At 39.6% G+C, this 15629-nt stretch overlaps 2 protein-coding genes across 3 annotated transcripts in view; both read left to right on the top strand.

Moving 5' to 3' along the window:
- The window catches only part of spsb1 (splA/ryanodine receptor domain and SOCS box containing 1), a 9425-nt gene extending 7158 nt beyond the window's left edge, over positions 1–2267 (top strand). For both annotated transcript variants that reach the window (XM_005732866.2, XM_005732867.2), the window contains exon 3: positions 1120–2267. In XM_005732866.2, the coding sequence (XP_005732923.1) occupies positions 1120–1247 (128 nt within the window). In that variant the 3' untranslated portion in view covers positions 1248–2267. The remainder of the gene's footprint in view (positions 1–1119) is intronic.
- Positions 2268–6415: 4148 nt separating this feature from the next.
- slc25a33 (solute carrier family 25 member 33) lies at positions 6416–13363 on the top strand. Its single transcript, XM_005732865.2, has 7 exons — positions 6416–6674; positions 8397–8570; positions 9693–9770; positions 10892–10992; positions 11189–11255; positions 11953–12233; positions 12346–13363. The coding sequence occupies exons 1-7, from the start codon at positions 6634–6636 to the stop codon at positions 12543–12545; spliced, it is 942 nt and encodes a 313-aa protein (XP_005732922.1). The 5' UTR covers positions 6416–6633; the 3' UTR covers positions 12546–13363.
- The last annotated feature ends 2266 nt before the right edge of the window (positions 13364–15629 follow it).

Below are 15629 nucleotides of genomic sequence, written 5' to 3'. Positions count from 1 at the left end.
AATGGGGGGTGGTTTCTGACACTGATGCATTTATGCGCTTTGTGCAGCAGTAGCAGTAACTGAATTATCTGCAGATTAGTCAGGATTTGGTGGTAAATGGTGATCTGTGCGCTTTTGGATAGCCACCAGCTCTGCTTTATCAGATGGCAACTTTATACAGTGGATAAGCACCTCTTCCTCTGGTTGAAAGCTGTACTTTATTTGAGTTCTATCCTGTGGGGCGTGGGCAGGCAGGCTGGGGCTGTCCGCACATCCAAGACCCGACACAGTGCCCATCATGTTTGAGGGTTTTGTCTTTGTATCAGAAACTTCATTCTCCTGCTGCTACCTCCATTACTCTTAAAAAAAAAACAAAACAAAAACAAATAAGCAAAAAAAAACTGCCTGTATTACCAGATGATTCTTATGGGACAGGCATGGTTGTGCATTGGTCATATGCAGTTTTGCATGCACTTATATATTGTAGCTGTTTACTGTCGTCAGAAGGCAGTGTCATAAATGTGGAACAACTTGTCTGTGGGCAACTCTTGTTTGCATCAGGCTTGCTGACAGATTCTTGACTTCTGCCTGCAGAAGTGGAATTGAGCTAGCCCTACAAAAGCCAAATATGTGATCAATAGATTTTTTTTTTTTTTTTAAGGAATATTTTAGATGCATTATGGTGTACTCTACTATTTAACTTGTGTAAGCTGTCATATAAACATGGGCTGAACTGCATTTGCAGTGTTCTTTTGTCCATGGGGAATGTGTGGATCCCAGATGTGTTAATTCTGTGTTAGAAATCATCCATTTTATTTCAGAGTGCATGTTTTGATGGTGTGAAGTGCCTTTGAATATCTCAAGCCTAAAAAACTTAAGCTCAAATGTGGAACATCATAATGACTGATGTATGGAGACATAATTAGTTTTTGAGGGGGAAGGGGAGAGCTCAAAATTTGGCTACAGTCCACTGAACCTGCTGCCTTCTCTAGAGCAGCATCCTCCGGTTAAAACAATGTTATTGGACATGACACGATATGCACGCTTGCCTTTTTGCTCGACTTATACATGCTCCTGAAATTAGCTTCTGTCTCTGCAAATGCCTAATTTTAACTTTATCACCCTCTTTCTCTCCCCCAGCTGAACCGCTCTCTCTGATGGACCTGTGTAGGCGTTCAGTGAGGGTGGCATTAGGAAGAGAGCGTCTGAGTGAAATCCATAGACTACCCCTGCCAGCCTCTCTCAAGAACTACCTGCTCTACCAATGACGCCGCCGACAGTCACAACATTCTGAGCACACCCTCATTTCTTTATGTTTCTCTGGGATCATTCTCGGGTTAAACCTGTTTGACAGCATTGCTCAAGCCTCCAGGACTGAATCAGCCTCATGATTCTATGAGTACGCTTCCATGTCAGTGGCTGGACTCCTTTTCAGTTTCTTATCTTGTTTTTAATGACTCTTTCTCAATTGTATTATCTAACTTTATCAAATCAGGAATCACTGAGCACTATGCACACGCTGATCCAGTCGATGCCCTGGCAGTCACCAGTTTGTAGGTTGCTGTGGTCAAGGTAGTTAAGTGGTCAGTACCTCTGCTGTGACCTCCAGACTTTCTGATTTATGCATTAATGGCTTGCAGGCTCAGAAATGTGATACGCTGTAGTACTAAAACACCTAGTGATGAATTGGCTCAGCAATGCATGGCCTGTATCTGACCACAAGGTGGCAGCACATATCTGTAAAACAACGTAAATTGAGCATTATAACAGAATTGTTTTTAGAAATCAGTAGAAGATTTTAAAAGTGGTAGTGGATTAGAAAAAGGAAAAAAAAAAGTGCTCCAGACACAACACAGAAAAGAGATGCTTACCACTCCATAGAGGGCGTCTGTAGTGCAGTGCGGTTAGTGCACTGTGAGGCCCCTGAGCTGCTCTGACCTCTCACTGTGCTATCAGGTTTCTGTGATCTAAAAGGGCCGCATCACTAGCCATCAGGCATCCGACAGGAATGCGATCAGCAGTAATTTTAACAGAAATATAATGTCACTGTGATTATTTGTAGCATGCATCTGCAGGAATTCTTTTCTCAATAGAGTCACGTCTTTTTATCATTTATCACTCCTGCTTTCTTGTAGTGCAGTAGTTTTCAACCACATGCCGTTGAGGCCCAAGAGTTTTTTGTTTGTTTTGTTTGTTTTTTTTAAATCAGTCTCTTCATCGGATGACTTCACTGGTTTGCACAAATTAAGCCAGGTAATGGGGAAAACAAATGAAATAGCTACTTTAGTGTAACAGCTGACTGACTCTTGGGTCCCACTGGCTCATAGCTGAGAACCATTGATGTAGTGTTTGTGTTTATTACATTAAAAAAGAGGGGCAAGGGGAGTTTGAGGTAATGGGCTATGTAGATGCCTGAATTGACAAGCTAAAGTTTTAAGGCACTGTACTGAGATAAAAATGACAATCTTCAACGTGCTGCACAAATGTAATAAAAGGTCAAATTGCCAACGCAAATATCATAGACCTGTTGTCGCTAGTATTTTTAAATGTGCAAATGTGACACACATTCAGGAAGCAGCTGAACGTGGACACACACTTCACTTTTCCTTGCTTGCAGCTTCCTTTTTTATTTGTACTTCTTGTTGTAGATTTGTTTGTAAGTATCTATTAAAGATGATTTCAAATTATATAGTGTGCATTGTTTTAACTGCAGCCAAAGCAGTACAATCTCCTGTACTCTACAAACTCCCTGGCTGTGTTCACAGTATGGAAACTACATTTGAAGTAACTAATGGTCATTATTAGGTCTGTCTTTACTTTAATAATTAGTCGAAGATTTTTTTTAATTTTTAAAAAATTTTTTTTTTAAGAATGAGACCGTTTTAACACTTAGATGACAGAGTACTGAGATTTGCTGTCTCCAACTCATTTGATGGAGATTAACCATTAAAATAAAGGGAGCAGAGATGGTGTCATTATAAACAGAAGTAGAGTTGTTTAGTTATTCCTATCTAAAATATAATGGATTTGTAAATAAATCATTCAGTCATTTTGGAATAGCTTTGTCACTGGATGCTTAAGGGAAGAATAGGAAACAAACGGATGCTACATTACCATGATCCTCCCACACAGGTGTTTTCACTGTTTGGTCTCTGTGTGTGGAGCAGTGCGTGGGTGTGTCCACTGAGTCTATGTTTGGACCTGTTTTTCTGACATGAAACAGGTAATTGTGTTACTAATCACAATAATTAATGTTTTGTTCCTAAACAACAGAACCTTCATTTATGTCATTAATTAGGATTTCTCTGTTTAATGTTAACATAGCTGCTGTGAATCCAATTACTGAAATGACTTGCAGATATGAAAGAACACTTATGTCCTCCCAGTTAGATTTGAGTATTCCATTGATCCTATACTTTTTATGCCTAGTAGGTAAAAATACTACAAGCGGCAAATTTTTTTGTGTTCTTATGTGCTGGCTTTCAGATGGGACTGATTTTAGTGAACAGGTAGGAAAACATGAGTGTATATAATGACATTAATAATGGCTGAATTCCATTTCGCTGATTCAGAGAGAAGTAGTTGTGTGTTGAGCTAATGTCACACTGCGATGGCTTCCTGGGAGACATGGATATCACAAGCCTTTATTAATGATATTAATTACAAATGACTGCATCAAGGCTAAAGATTAAGAGTATTTTTGTTTGTGTATTTCTTTGTTTTTGTCTTTGTTTTTGTGGCAGGAAGTGTTGCACTCTAGTACTAAGTAAACAGACTTTTGTGACCTCACTGGACCAGATGTGAAGTCTTATCAGCTGGATAAATGGAAAGCACCTGTGTGGAACAACAAGAAAAACAAGTTTACTTGTGTAAGCTTTCAACAACGAGGCAATTCAAGATATGAGCTAAGATAGAAAAGAGTGTTTAAAAAGTTTTTAATCTTGAAGTTAAACTGAAGATTAATGGTTAAATTAACATTGTAAACTATGACAATGCAATGCTAGATAAGAAGAAGAAGAAGGTTTGTTCTGCATAACCTGAGAGATCCAGAAAGTGACTCATGGTTTGTCTAAGTTCTTAGAAAACAGGATGCCATTATAAGGATCTGAGACACTGGCTCATGTGATCCACTGTCCTGTCTTTAGTGAGAATGCTGCCACAGCTCAACACTGGACCTTTGGTAGAATCCAGCTCATCCACACACATACATACTGTATATCAGCGGTCCCCAACCTTTTCCTAAAATTTGCATTTAAAGCTAAGTTACTGAGCTGAATTACTTGAAAGATTTTAGCCATACTATACAAAGACCATGGGGAACATTAGCTTTTACAAACTGGATCCTTTGACCCACAACTTTTAGGTACATAAATAGCACGAGGTCTTCTGAATGTCAGTGAGATGCAGAGCCACATTTTGTGGCTCCTGACACTGCATGTCCTACCACATTTCACAGCCTTTATTTTATTCCTCATATAATAAATACCAATTAATATATTCCATTTATTTTAAATTATTGATTAGGCCTTTTATGTTTTAAGACATTTCACAGTTAAAACCATGATAACACAGTTAATGACCAAAAACTACCAAAATTCACGTTAAGAATGAGAGTATCTTAAAACATTATAATGAAAGTGTTAGGATATGCTAAATGACAAGAAAATAAATAATACTCTGATTCTCACAATTTTCTTTAATATTATTATATTTGACTTCTGTTACTTTAAGAAATATATAGGTGCTGGTTTACAAGTTTAAAAAAAAGGTAAACAAACACACTCGGAGTGCTTTAAATGGTCATGGGTAAAACCAGTAAAGTCGGGAGCAGGCAGTGGTGGGATGGGTGTGGGTGGGATTTAACTTTCAAGACTGCATCAGTCTCCGAGGCCTGTGACCGTTTCTTTGACGCACGAACCAAGACCCTCCAGTGCATGAAGAGGTTTTAATTTAATTTAATTTTTTTTATACAGAACATACCTTATTAAGCAGCTCTTTTAGCAACAAAAGAAGACTGATTTGTGCTTAGAATGCTTAGAAATGCTAGAAATATTAGTGTGATAGTGAACAACTGTTTTAAAGATTAAAGTAAAATTGATTAGAAAAACCTGAAATAAAGAAATCAAAGCAAACATGGGTTTTATAGCTATGAACAACCACACCAAATATGCATTTATCGCAACTGGTCACTTGATGTCAGCATTCGCAGTACTTAAATAACCATAAAAACAGTTGGTGGTTTTGATTTTTTCTTTTTAAAAACTTCTCTAATGAGACTCATTCTAATTCAAAGTATCAGATTGCACAACCCTTTTAAAACTACCTGTCAAAGTGGGTAGGCCAGAAGATGATTTATAGGACATGAAAGAGGAAAAACAAAACGCTCCTACGCAAATGTGTTCCTGTGTTCCTGCACTTTGGACTGAATCTATGCTTGTGCAATGAAAACTGATTAATCTAACTTCTCTGGGCCCCAACTGTGAAACGGTAACAGACCTCAAAAACTAAGGCTTTCCAATAAATTCAGCATAGTAAAAATATATTTGTCTGTGAAATTAGACGTAGGAAGTGACATGATCTCCAGGGCACCTTGTGCCAGAGGCTGCCTCATTTTCTTCCAATCAAAGTTAGCATGATTTGTTGATAACCCAAATGAAATAATAATACATATAAGTAAATAATAATAAGAAGACTAAAAAAACATGGAAATAGCAAGTATAAGCTAAGTTCCAGTGTCAGTGCTCTCACGTCAATAACAAAAACATGTCAATACAGGTTTGCAAAAGCAATTTAAAACATGACAAAATGTGCCAGTGAGTCTGGTTTGACGACGTTGCGGCAGAGAGACAAATGTTGTTGCACAGACAAACAGCCCGCAAGGTGCAAAACAAGGTTACAAGCTGCAGCTGCAGTAAAGTATTACTGCACACTATAACATGGGTGGATGGCTCATGCCACAACGCTGCATATCTATAGTATACAGCCATTAAGTGATATTTTGTCTTGAGTTAACTCAGAGGTCTTCCTGTTGATAAAGACTTGTTGTTTTTACTTTTTATCTCCCTCTTTCCAGGCTCGTTACAGGCACATGTGCAGAAGCTTGAGGTAGCGAATGTTAGATAATTGGTCTGTGATATGTTTACAGATTAGCATGTTCGGTATTTCTGTCTTATGCCTTGCTTCTATACTGACTTTGATTCCTCTTTTTTTCAGAGCATACCTCCACCTATGCACCCACTAAAGAGTTGGTTTGAGTCATAAACTATAATTCGCCAATGAAGAGCAAAAATAACACAAAAGTGTTTTTGTTTGAGTCAGGAAGCATCGACCTCTGCTGTTGATGCCAGTAGTAGGACCAGTACTTATGTAATAATAATTTGAATAATAATAACTTGAAACAAGCAAAGGCGCAGGGAGGGCGAACACATGGGCCTACGTCACGGACAACACCCACCAGCCCGCCCTCTGACGTCAGCACGATCGGCTCTTCAGGTCACCCTGTCGCTCCACTAAGCCTGTAGAGGGACGCAGGAAGACGAACAGGAACAGACTGGGAACATAAAACCATAGCAGTGTGTTCTCCTCGGTACAAGCGCGACTTTGTTCGAAAAAGTGATAAAAAAATATGTTGGACTTCTGAAAACAAAGAAAAATATGGCACAAAAAGACACGCTGCTGCATCTCTTCGCCGGGGGGTAAGTCTCATTAATGCTTTCGCTTCAAATTCACGGTATTAATAGCTCACATGTTAATACAACACGAGAAGCTTGGGCAACGTGTTACTTAATAGCTATATAACTACTTTTAACATGATTAATTTAAGGCATTTGTTATATGTGAGAGCCCACAGCCACAACATGCTGAAACAGAAACGGGAGCTAGCTCGTGTCGGTACTTCGTGACCATTTAATTATAGTCGGACACGACTTTCACTTCAGCGGTGGGGCTTTTTGTGTCTTTTAGTAACTACATAAAAGAGGCGAGCAACGTTTGTGTTACCAATCCATATCTTAGACTAATAATCCAGGTAACGCCGCGGTGAACAATGAAAACCCCGGCTTTTATTCCCGTGGGTGAGCTAGCGTGCAGAAGTTTGCTAATGCCGGTTAGCTACCGTTAGTTAGCATTAGGATGTTAAAACGTTTGGAATTGTGGGATGTCGTAATATTTTTGAGGACGATAACATCGTGTTTAAAATTTTACACTGTGTAAAAACTAACATTGTGAAGCGTGTGTCGATATTGTGAAGTTGCGGCTATATGTAAGCGTGTCGTCGCGTTTGTGACGCCTGTGGTGCAGTCACGAGAGGAGAGCCTTTAGCTCTGTCATGTCCTTCTGTGCTATGTAATCCTGAAAAGCTGGACATACATCAATACTAGCGATGCCAGCACCAGCTGTTCAAATTCTGAGTATTTTTTTGTAATTAGGCTGATAATATTTAAGATTGAGAAGCCGTGTAGCATCAGCTTAGTGTTAAGGTCGCGTGTAACATCATTGGCTTGTTTTTTTTAATGACGCCATTTTACCCTTGAAATTGTTACGGCTGGCCTTAAGGGTATTTACTGATCTTGGCTTGTGAAATGCCCAGCGATACACATGTGGTCTTGAAAACACAAGGAAAATTGAATTTACATTAGACATTATACATTAAAGTGGGGATGCCGGCTGAGCTTTTAAGCCAGCCTTTTCTGTTTAAAGTCGAGCTGGTAATATCAACTGTGCGCACTGTTCTATCCATTTCCCTGGGTGGCTCATCTTTGTGGTTATGATCGAAGCAGCTCTCCAACGCGTTATTTCAACAGGGTTGCGTGTATGTGTGTGTTTGTTGATTACGTAACGTCTACCTATGCAAGAGTAGATTTTTCTGTGCAACCCCAACAGGGGAGGATGAATGATTAGTGAACAGAGAATGCACCACTGGGTCAGGGGTTACTTTTGCTAAGATGTTTGACTCTGTCCTTCAGACATAGAGAAGCTTAATCTAATCTCTTCTAGACTTCTAAGCTTGTCAATGACAAGGTTACACGTTTAATAAAGCTGCACCAGAGAATGCTATAAAGACCTAAATAAATAGTTTGTGCAGAAATTAATGAGAATACTGTGTGCACTTTTCCAAGTGTAATTAAACAGTCTGAGCTGTAAAACTCCTTTGCCAGATGTGTCGGGTTAACGCACAGTGTTTCCACAGCAGACTGTTCTTTGACCGTAGATGTTCATTGCACTTGGCCCAGTAAGCTCTTAAGCTGTTTTTATTATAAAAACACTCTACTTGGTCAAAGTATGACCAAAAAAATAGACTCTCACTACTCTAAGCAGGTTGGCTGTCATTTAATAGATGGACTGAGGAAGCATCACCTTCTCTGCTCTGCAAAATATTAAACGTCCTAAGGCCAATAATCCTGATTTTCTATGTGCAGGTGTAGTGGTACAATGGGAGCCATCGTGACCTGTCCCCTGGAGGTGTTGAAGACACGGCTGCAGTCCTCAGGCCTCACCCTCCGGCCTGTCTTCCAGGTTCAACTTGGCACCCTGAGTGGCACGGGGGTTATCCGACCAGGGGGTGTCACACCTGGACTGCTGCAGGTCCTAAGGTAAGATGTTTGTGTTGTTGTCAGGCAAATGGAGCTGCAGCAACCTGTCTGAGCCATTCCCTGCGGCATTTGAATTTCCCTACCTGCAAATTAGGACAGTGTGTTCCTTTGTGACGCGTTGGGTACTTTATTATTATTATTATTATTTGTGTTGGCACACAACTATTCTGTATTTAGGCTTGCCTGACCTGTCGATGTAAAGTGTTTGTGTGGTAATGTTTGAGTCAAATAGTTGTATAAACTCCTGTGAGGTTCTTATGTGGTCTGTGGAAGTGGGTTGGGAGGCTGTCATTTGCTTTCTGCTTTCGTAGTCTTAAAACGATGCCTCTAATCCTGTCCTATATTAAGTGGGGATTAGGGGCACTGTATCCTGCTCCTATCAACTCCATTTTACCAGCTTTTTGAAGAGACAGAACAGTCCTTTTCTATGAAGCTTTAAGATATGGATAAAACCAGTCTTTATGGCGTCCATTAAAGTGGTCCTTTAATGAATATGCTTGAGGCTGGGAAAGACTAGAAGCAGTTCCAGTGGGGAGGTTTTAACCACAGTGCCATCAACTTTATATAACACTCCGAGGACTGAACAGGTCGAGACTGGTGTCGGCCTCAGCAGTAGGCTATAAAAACTGCGTATTCTGTAAGACATAAACATCTCTTCTCACTGAGTAGAGGTTTTGAGTGTTAATGAGAGGAGTGGAATGCATGGACCCTGCTTGATTGACTAGGTTTACATTACAGAAAATAACCCACGCTGAAGTTGTAGCCTCCCTCTTTGGTCAGTCCCACACAGAGTAGACTGTCACAGAGATCAAATTTCCTTCAAAGAGTTTAAAAAAAACACTGGGAACACTGTCGACGTGACAAGTGAAACGCTGTCAGATGGACTGGGTTCAGTACCAGCTCAAGTGAACTGGGCTGGTGTAACACTCAGAGCGGTTGCAGGATCACGATTGCAGCTATCAGATTAAATCCCCTAATAGAACCTGGAACAACCCTGCACAGACACTTGCGGCAGCAAATATGGAGACAGTTTAACATGTGTGGCAGTGCAAGGTTTTTTTGTTTTAAGGTCATTCAATAAATCTGTCTTTAATGTCTGGTGGTCCTTTGCTTCTGTTTTAGATCCATTCTTGAAAAAGAGGGACCAAGATCTCTTTTCCGTGGACTGGGTCCGAACCTTGTGGGTGTTGCCCCTTCAAGGTACAGTGAATTCAATGTTAACCGTTCACATGTTAGTGGCTCTTTTTCTTTTTTTCTTTTTCATCTGTCACCACATTCTTCATTCTTTTCATTTTTAATTTTATTTTAAAGTCTCAACAAAAAGTTTCTGTATTAGTGATACTTCCTGTTGGCAGCTAAATGCACAATGAGATGTTTTCTTTTTCAGAAACAATAAACAAAGCAGAGGAAGTGAAATGGAGCAATTATTTCTGAGTTTGCAGTTTTTAATGAGCATAGACACTTCAGAGTGTTTTAAACCACGACTTCTAACCAAAAACAAAAAGGAGGAGACCCTGCTTATGTTTCTCTTCTCGTGGTTGAAAACAAACTGTCTATAAACAGGAAGCCGTTATCATGCCAACAGCTTCCGAGTCTGTCTGCCCCCTGCCTCGGTTTCGTGACTGAGCTGTTTTGCTCATCTGGGCGGGCTGCCTATACATTAGTAATTGTTTAAACTCAAGATAAATGGGCTTCTGTGAATGAGGTTTGGTATTAACAGATGCTGTGGCGAGAATATGTTGATATTGTTGGCTTTGAAACAACATGCCATTTGTTCTATTTTTAGTGTCAGCAAAGAGTCAGTACTTCTTCCTGTTTCCCCGGAGCTGATAGTGTTGAATGTAAACTTTGCTACACAACAGCAATAAAAGTGTGAAATGAATCGTCATAATACTTATGCCCTAAAAGCCGATTAGACTTTGGGACTATGTTAAAGTGAAAAAGGTTATTGATTAGTACAGATAGTTTTCCCTGCTGGTTAATTAGTAACCACAGGATTATCCTTTGGTCAGTAGTTCCACTGTCTCTCCACTCTTCGGGCCAGCTGATATTCAGAGCAGCTCTGTGGGCATATGTTGTGCCCAGTGCTTATTCAGCTCGTTCTGGTGCAATGACTGTCTGTTCCAGAAGCCAAGCAGAGAGGGCAGGGAACAGATTGCTCTGGATGCGCACTGTCAAAGGCTCACAGCAGCCTGAATGGAGTCATTACATAATTGTTATGAAACCACATTTACTTTTCTTAAAAAAAGGCATCCATAAATAATCACATTGATGCCTCTGTGCAGAGTTCTTAACAGTCTGTGTTTCTGTTTTTTTTTTAGAGCCATCTACTTTGCTGCATACTCGAAATCTAAAGAGCTGTTCAATGGGCTGTTTGTCCCTAATAGTGGATTGGTACACATGTCATCTGCTGGTGTTGCAGGTGAGACGTCTAAATTTGACATGCGTGTCATTAACATTAGTAAAATGTAACGCACTTTAGTTCTGTGCAAAAATGTTATCACTTATATTTGTATATCATGTGGACAGCTTCATCATTGGCTGCTGTTATGGGATCACTTTCATATATTATTTTCCAGGGATAATACTGAATATTCTCATTTTGCTCCTATTTTCAGCTTTTGTTACCAACTCTCTGATGAACCCCATCTGGATGGTCAAGACCAGGATGCAGCTGGAGAAAAAGTAGGTGTACAGTTCATTTCTTCTATCTTGTATGTATAAGATTTATTTAGTTTTTCTTTAGACACCGTAGTGTTCAGTTTCAGGTCTGTGTAAAACGGTCTGGCCTGTTTCAGAGTCTCAGTGGGTATGAATGTACTCCATATACCGTGACCTTAACAGAAACCTTTAAATTGAGCCTACCTTCTTGGTACTGTCCTTGGGTTCTGCAGTGCACGAGGCTGAGCGTGTGACCCAGCTCCATAAATACACACTGCTGACGCACTGACCTGCACGCAGAAGAGGAGTCCATATTTGCATTGCCAAGTACAGGGCAGTAGTATCATGTGAGGTCACAGGAGCAGGTCTGTTCAGGCTGTCTTTGAAGAGAAAACTCATATCTTGTAACACAAAGAGCAGCTTGTTGAAGGAGGGTTTAATAACTTAAAGCAACATTCAGTCAAGGTTAGACCAGCTGCTTATTCATCCCAATAAGGAAACTCGATGATGCTTCAGTGTACAGTTGACTAAGCATTCACACAATAAGAAAATTGTTCTTTTGTAACTTTACATTATGAGTTCACCTTTTTTATTTATTCCAGTTCTTGGCCTCTGGTGTCTTGTGATACTTGTAACGGTTGACTAAAAAACCATGATTGTTCCATTAACCCCTTCACCACATGTGATTTTTGTCACTAATGAGCATGTCTTAACTTTTCAGAGCCAGAGGAGAGAAGAAGATGAATGCACTGCAGTGTGCTCGATATGTTTACAAAACAGAGGGAGTCCGGGGCTTCTACCGTGGCCTGACTGCGTCCTACGCTGGCATTTCAGAAACGATGATCTGCTTCCTCATCTATGAGACACTGAAGAAACAACTCGCCAAGAGGCAGTTCAGCTCGCCTAACGGTGAAAAGGAGAAAGGAGCGTCAGACTTCCTCAGCCTCATGATGGCAGCTGCTTTTTCAAAGGGTTGTGCGTCCTGCATAGCCTACCCACACGGTAAACACACACACACCCACACCCATTGTTTACCTATTACAACATAACTAACGTCAGAGAAGAGGAAACTTAATAGTTAACCTTTTCCAATTCTTCTTGTGTGTCCCCACAGAGGTCATTCGGACAAGGCTGCGCGAGGAAGGCAGCAAGTACAAGTATTTTTTCCAGACAGGGAGGTTAATAGCAGTGGAAGAAGGCTATGCAGCTTTTTATAGAGGACTCGTTCCACAGCTAATTAGGCAAATCCCTAACACAGCCATCGTCCTCTCCACATATGAACTCATTGTCCATCTGCTGGGAGACTCCAAGTAAAGACATGTTTGAAACTGGGGATTTTCCTGACGAACTGTGGATGTCACGCAGAACCCAAAGCACACTGGGCCTATAGACTTTTGAAAATGCAGCACATAGTTTTTTTTTTTTTGATGTGGTGCTACAAAGACTCTCAAGATGGAACTAAAGCAGGTTGTACTGTCGTCCAAACAGCTAAACACAACATTTTATTGACATATTGTTAGCTTGTTAAAAATACACAAGAGGTCATGGTACTCATTGAACCTCCAAACCTGTGGAAAAAGGTCATCTTCTCTGAGGACTAACTTTAAGTTAATTAAATTATTTTTGTTCTGTTATTGTTTTTGGATCGTGTTTGTTTCCTTGTATCAGTGGAAATTCCACCAGCATGCACGATTTGACAGGTTTGAAGGAATATTATTGAGAAGCACTGAAAAGTGCAGTTCTAGATTATTTTTGGTTCTTGTTATACTTTGCCACAATCTGCTGGGTTAAAAGTTTAAGTTAACAGAGAAATGTATCATATTTTTTCATTAATATATTACACATATACAGACTTAACTGTATGTTTTCTTTTGTGGAAAAGAGAAAATAGGCACCTTTTGCAATATAATGAAAACTTGGATGGTTAGTTGACCAGTGGCTCAATAAAATGCATCAGTTGGCTGACAAAATAGTTGTGTTGTAAAAATCTGCCTTATCTGTTAACGAGGATAAAGCATGAAGTATGAGCATTTTTCTGTGCAACGATACAAAAAATCCTAAAAACTAAATGGACTGAACGAGGCACTGAGCCGACTACGAGTAAACACGAAAGTGTCGCTTTATTTAGTCTACCCTGTGTGCGATCATCTTGTGTTTTATTGTCTACGAGTAAAGCCTGATGTTGTGTATGTGTTCATCCATAACAATGGCCAAAAAAGCGTCACTGGTGTTGACTAATCAGCCAGTGAGACTGTTCTGTGTGATGATGGATCTAAGCGGTGGTTCTCAAACTGTGATGGGGAACAAATGCGAGTGGGTACACAGAGAACCTGGGGAGAAATAAACAAGTTTGTTTTTATGCGTCAAATTAAATTCAATCTGGGCAGTTTTTACATTTTCGTTTTTTTTTTTAAATTGTTATTGACTGCCAAAAATTCTAGTGTGAACAGAACAAGTTTGAGAACCACCAGTTTAGGGGAAGTCTGCATGCATGTGGTTTTTGGTTTTTTTGTTCTAGTTTAGTTCCCAGAGTGTGTTTGCTTGTTTCACTTTTGAAAGTGTTTAGTTTTATTTATTTTTATATTATAAAAATGAGAGCGTTTAACGAGCATGTTAAAGACATTCAGAATAGATGTTGAAACACAAATAAAGCACTACTTAAAGGCAGTGAAATTTAAGTCATGTACACATCAAGATGTTTACCACAGCCTCATTGGGCTGGATAAATAAATTGACCAAAGAGAGAAATTCATGTCATCAAACTATAACTTTTATTTATTTCAGAGAACTCAAATTGGGTTTTTAGTAAAAGTACATTCAGTGTAAAAGCAGATCAGATGTTTGTGGGTTCAGGCTGATCACTGCTCCAGGGAATGGGAAATATCCAGTAGAAAACATGGGTAACGTGTTAGCTGCAGGTGTACGAGTACCTATTTTGGAAACTGCAGTGTAACAGAAATGGCCACCATTTTTGTAAACAGGACACAGATCAGAGAAGTTGTGAAATACTTAATAGCCATCAGCTGTGGTGCAGCCTGCTTGTTACTGCTGGTATGATGATGGTACTGCACTCTGGTCACAGAATTATCAGAGACTGCGAAGTTCAAGCCTAGTGCCTAAAAGAGTTCAACTTTTAATTGAAAAATAACTATCAGGGTTAGTTTAAGGCCAGAATGACTGAACTGGTGGTTGCTGCAGTCCCTCTACATATGTGAGAGACAGACATTTCCAGCAGAGCTTTTACAACTATTGACTTTTTTAAGAGTCAGCTTAATGTGTGAAACGTGTGTGCTCCTTCCCCATACATCACCCATTATCATGAGATATCATTTCCAAAAAATGGCATGTTTATTATTGAATAATAACAGGCTTTTATATCTCTTTATCAACATAGACAAAGGGTATTGTGTTTCAAAATGAAAGCAAATATTGACTTACCTTACCTTTTTTATTTTTAGAGTCCACACAGGCTTCAAAAATAATTGAGTAAGGTGGCCTTGACTGCCATGTTGCATTTGGACCACATGACAACTGCCATCGCAAATTCTTGATTGGATGAAGTTCACTTCAAGGTCATTTTAAGCCTCTACAAGTAGTTTTGGATCTGCTTTGGCTTTAGCTCTGTTTATATCTGCATGTGCTGGGATGGGGTTGTCATGTGTGGGGGAAAAAACCACAGCCTCATAAATGGCCTGTATTTGTATAGCGCTTTACTAGTCCCTAAGGACCCCAAAGTGCTTTACACAACCTGTCATCCACCCATTTACACACACATTCACACACTGGCCTCATCATCTAAGACATCTCGTGAAATGAAAGAAAAATGCCATAAAAGCAGGTATTTGTTAGTCACACGTTTTGGGAAACCATCTGAGTGCTCAGTGGTGAATCATCAAGAACTCGTCCTTTCTGCTGCATTTTGTTTTAGTTGATTCACTCACATGGCCCTCTCCAACCAGCACAAACAGGTTTCTGACCAAAGGACTGCGGCTAAGGCTGTCATGTGGAATTCCCATTCTAGGAAATGTATACAGGGTGTGACTTCCTGATAGGTCACCCTTTATAAAGGCTTTAAAAACTGTTTTTATATTTACTAGTAAAGCCCTTGGTAACTCACGATTATTTAAGTTAATATTTAAATATGAGAGAGAGGGAGTTTTTCTAGCTCTCTTTTGCATTTTGTCTCTCAAATACACAGAGCAATGGAAAAGTATTTTCTCCCTCCCTGATTTCTTTAAAAATATTTCTCACAATTAACAAATTTTAATATTAGTAAAAAATAAGCAGAGTAAATAGAAAACGTAGTGTGCAACCTGACAACGTGATGCAGATCTCCCAAACCAACATATCATATAAAAATGATAAAATCTGATTGAGTTGCTTTGCAATGACCTTAAA

Source organism: Pundamilia nyererei, unplaced genomic scaffold, assembly GCF_000239375.1.
Source record: "Pundamilia nyererei isolate P.nyererei 1_Seehausen unplaced genomic scaffold, PunNye1.0 scaffold00049, whole genome shotgun sequence".
NCBI classification, from domain to species: Eukaryota; Metazoa; Chordata; class Actinopteri; order Cichliformes; family Cichlidae; genus Pundamilia; species Pundamilia nyererei.
This window is presented reverse-complemented; position numbering and strand designations above follow the sequence as displayed.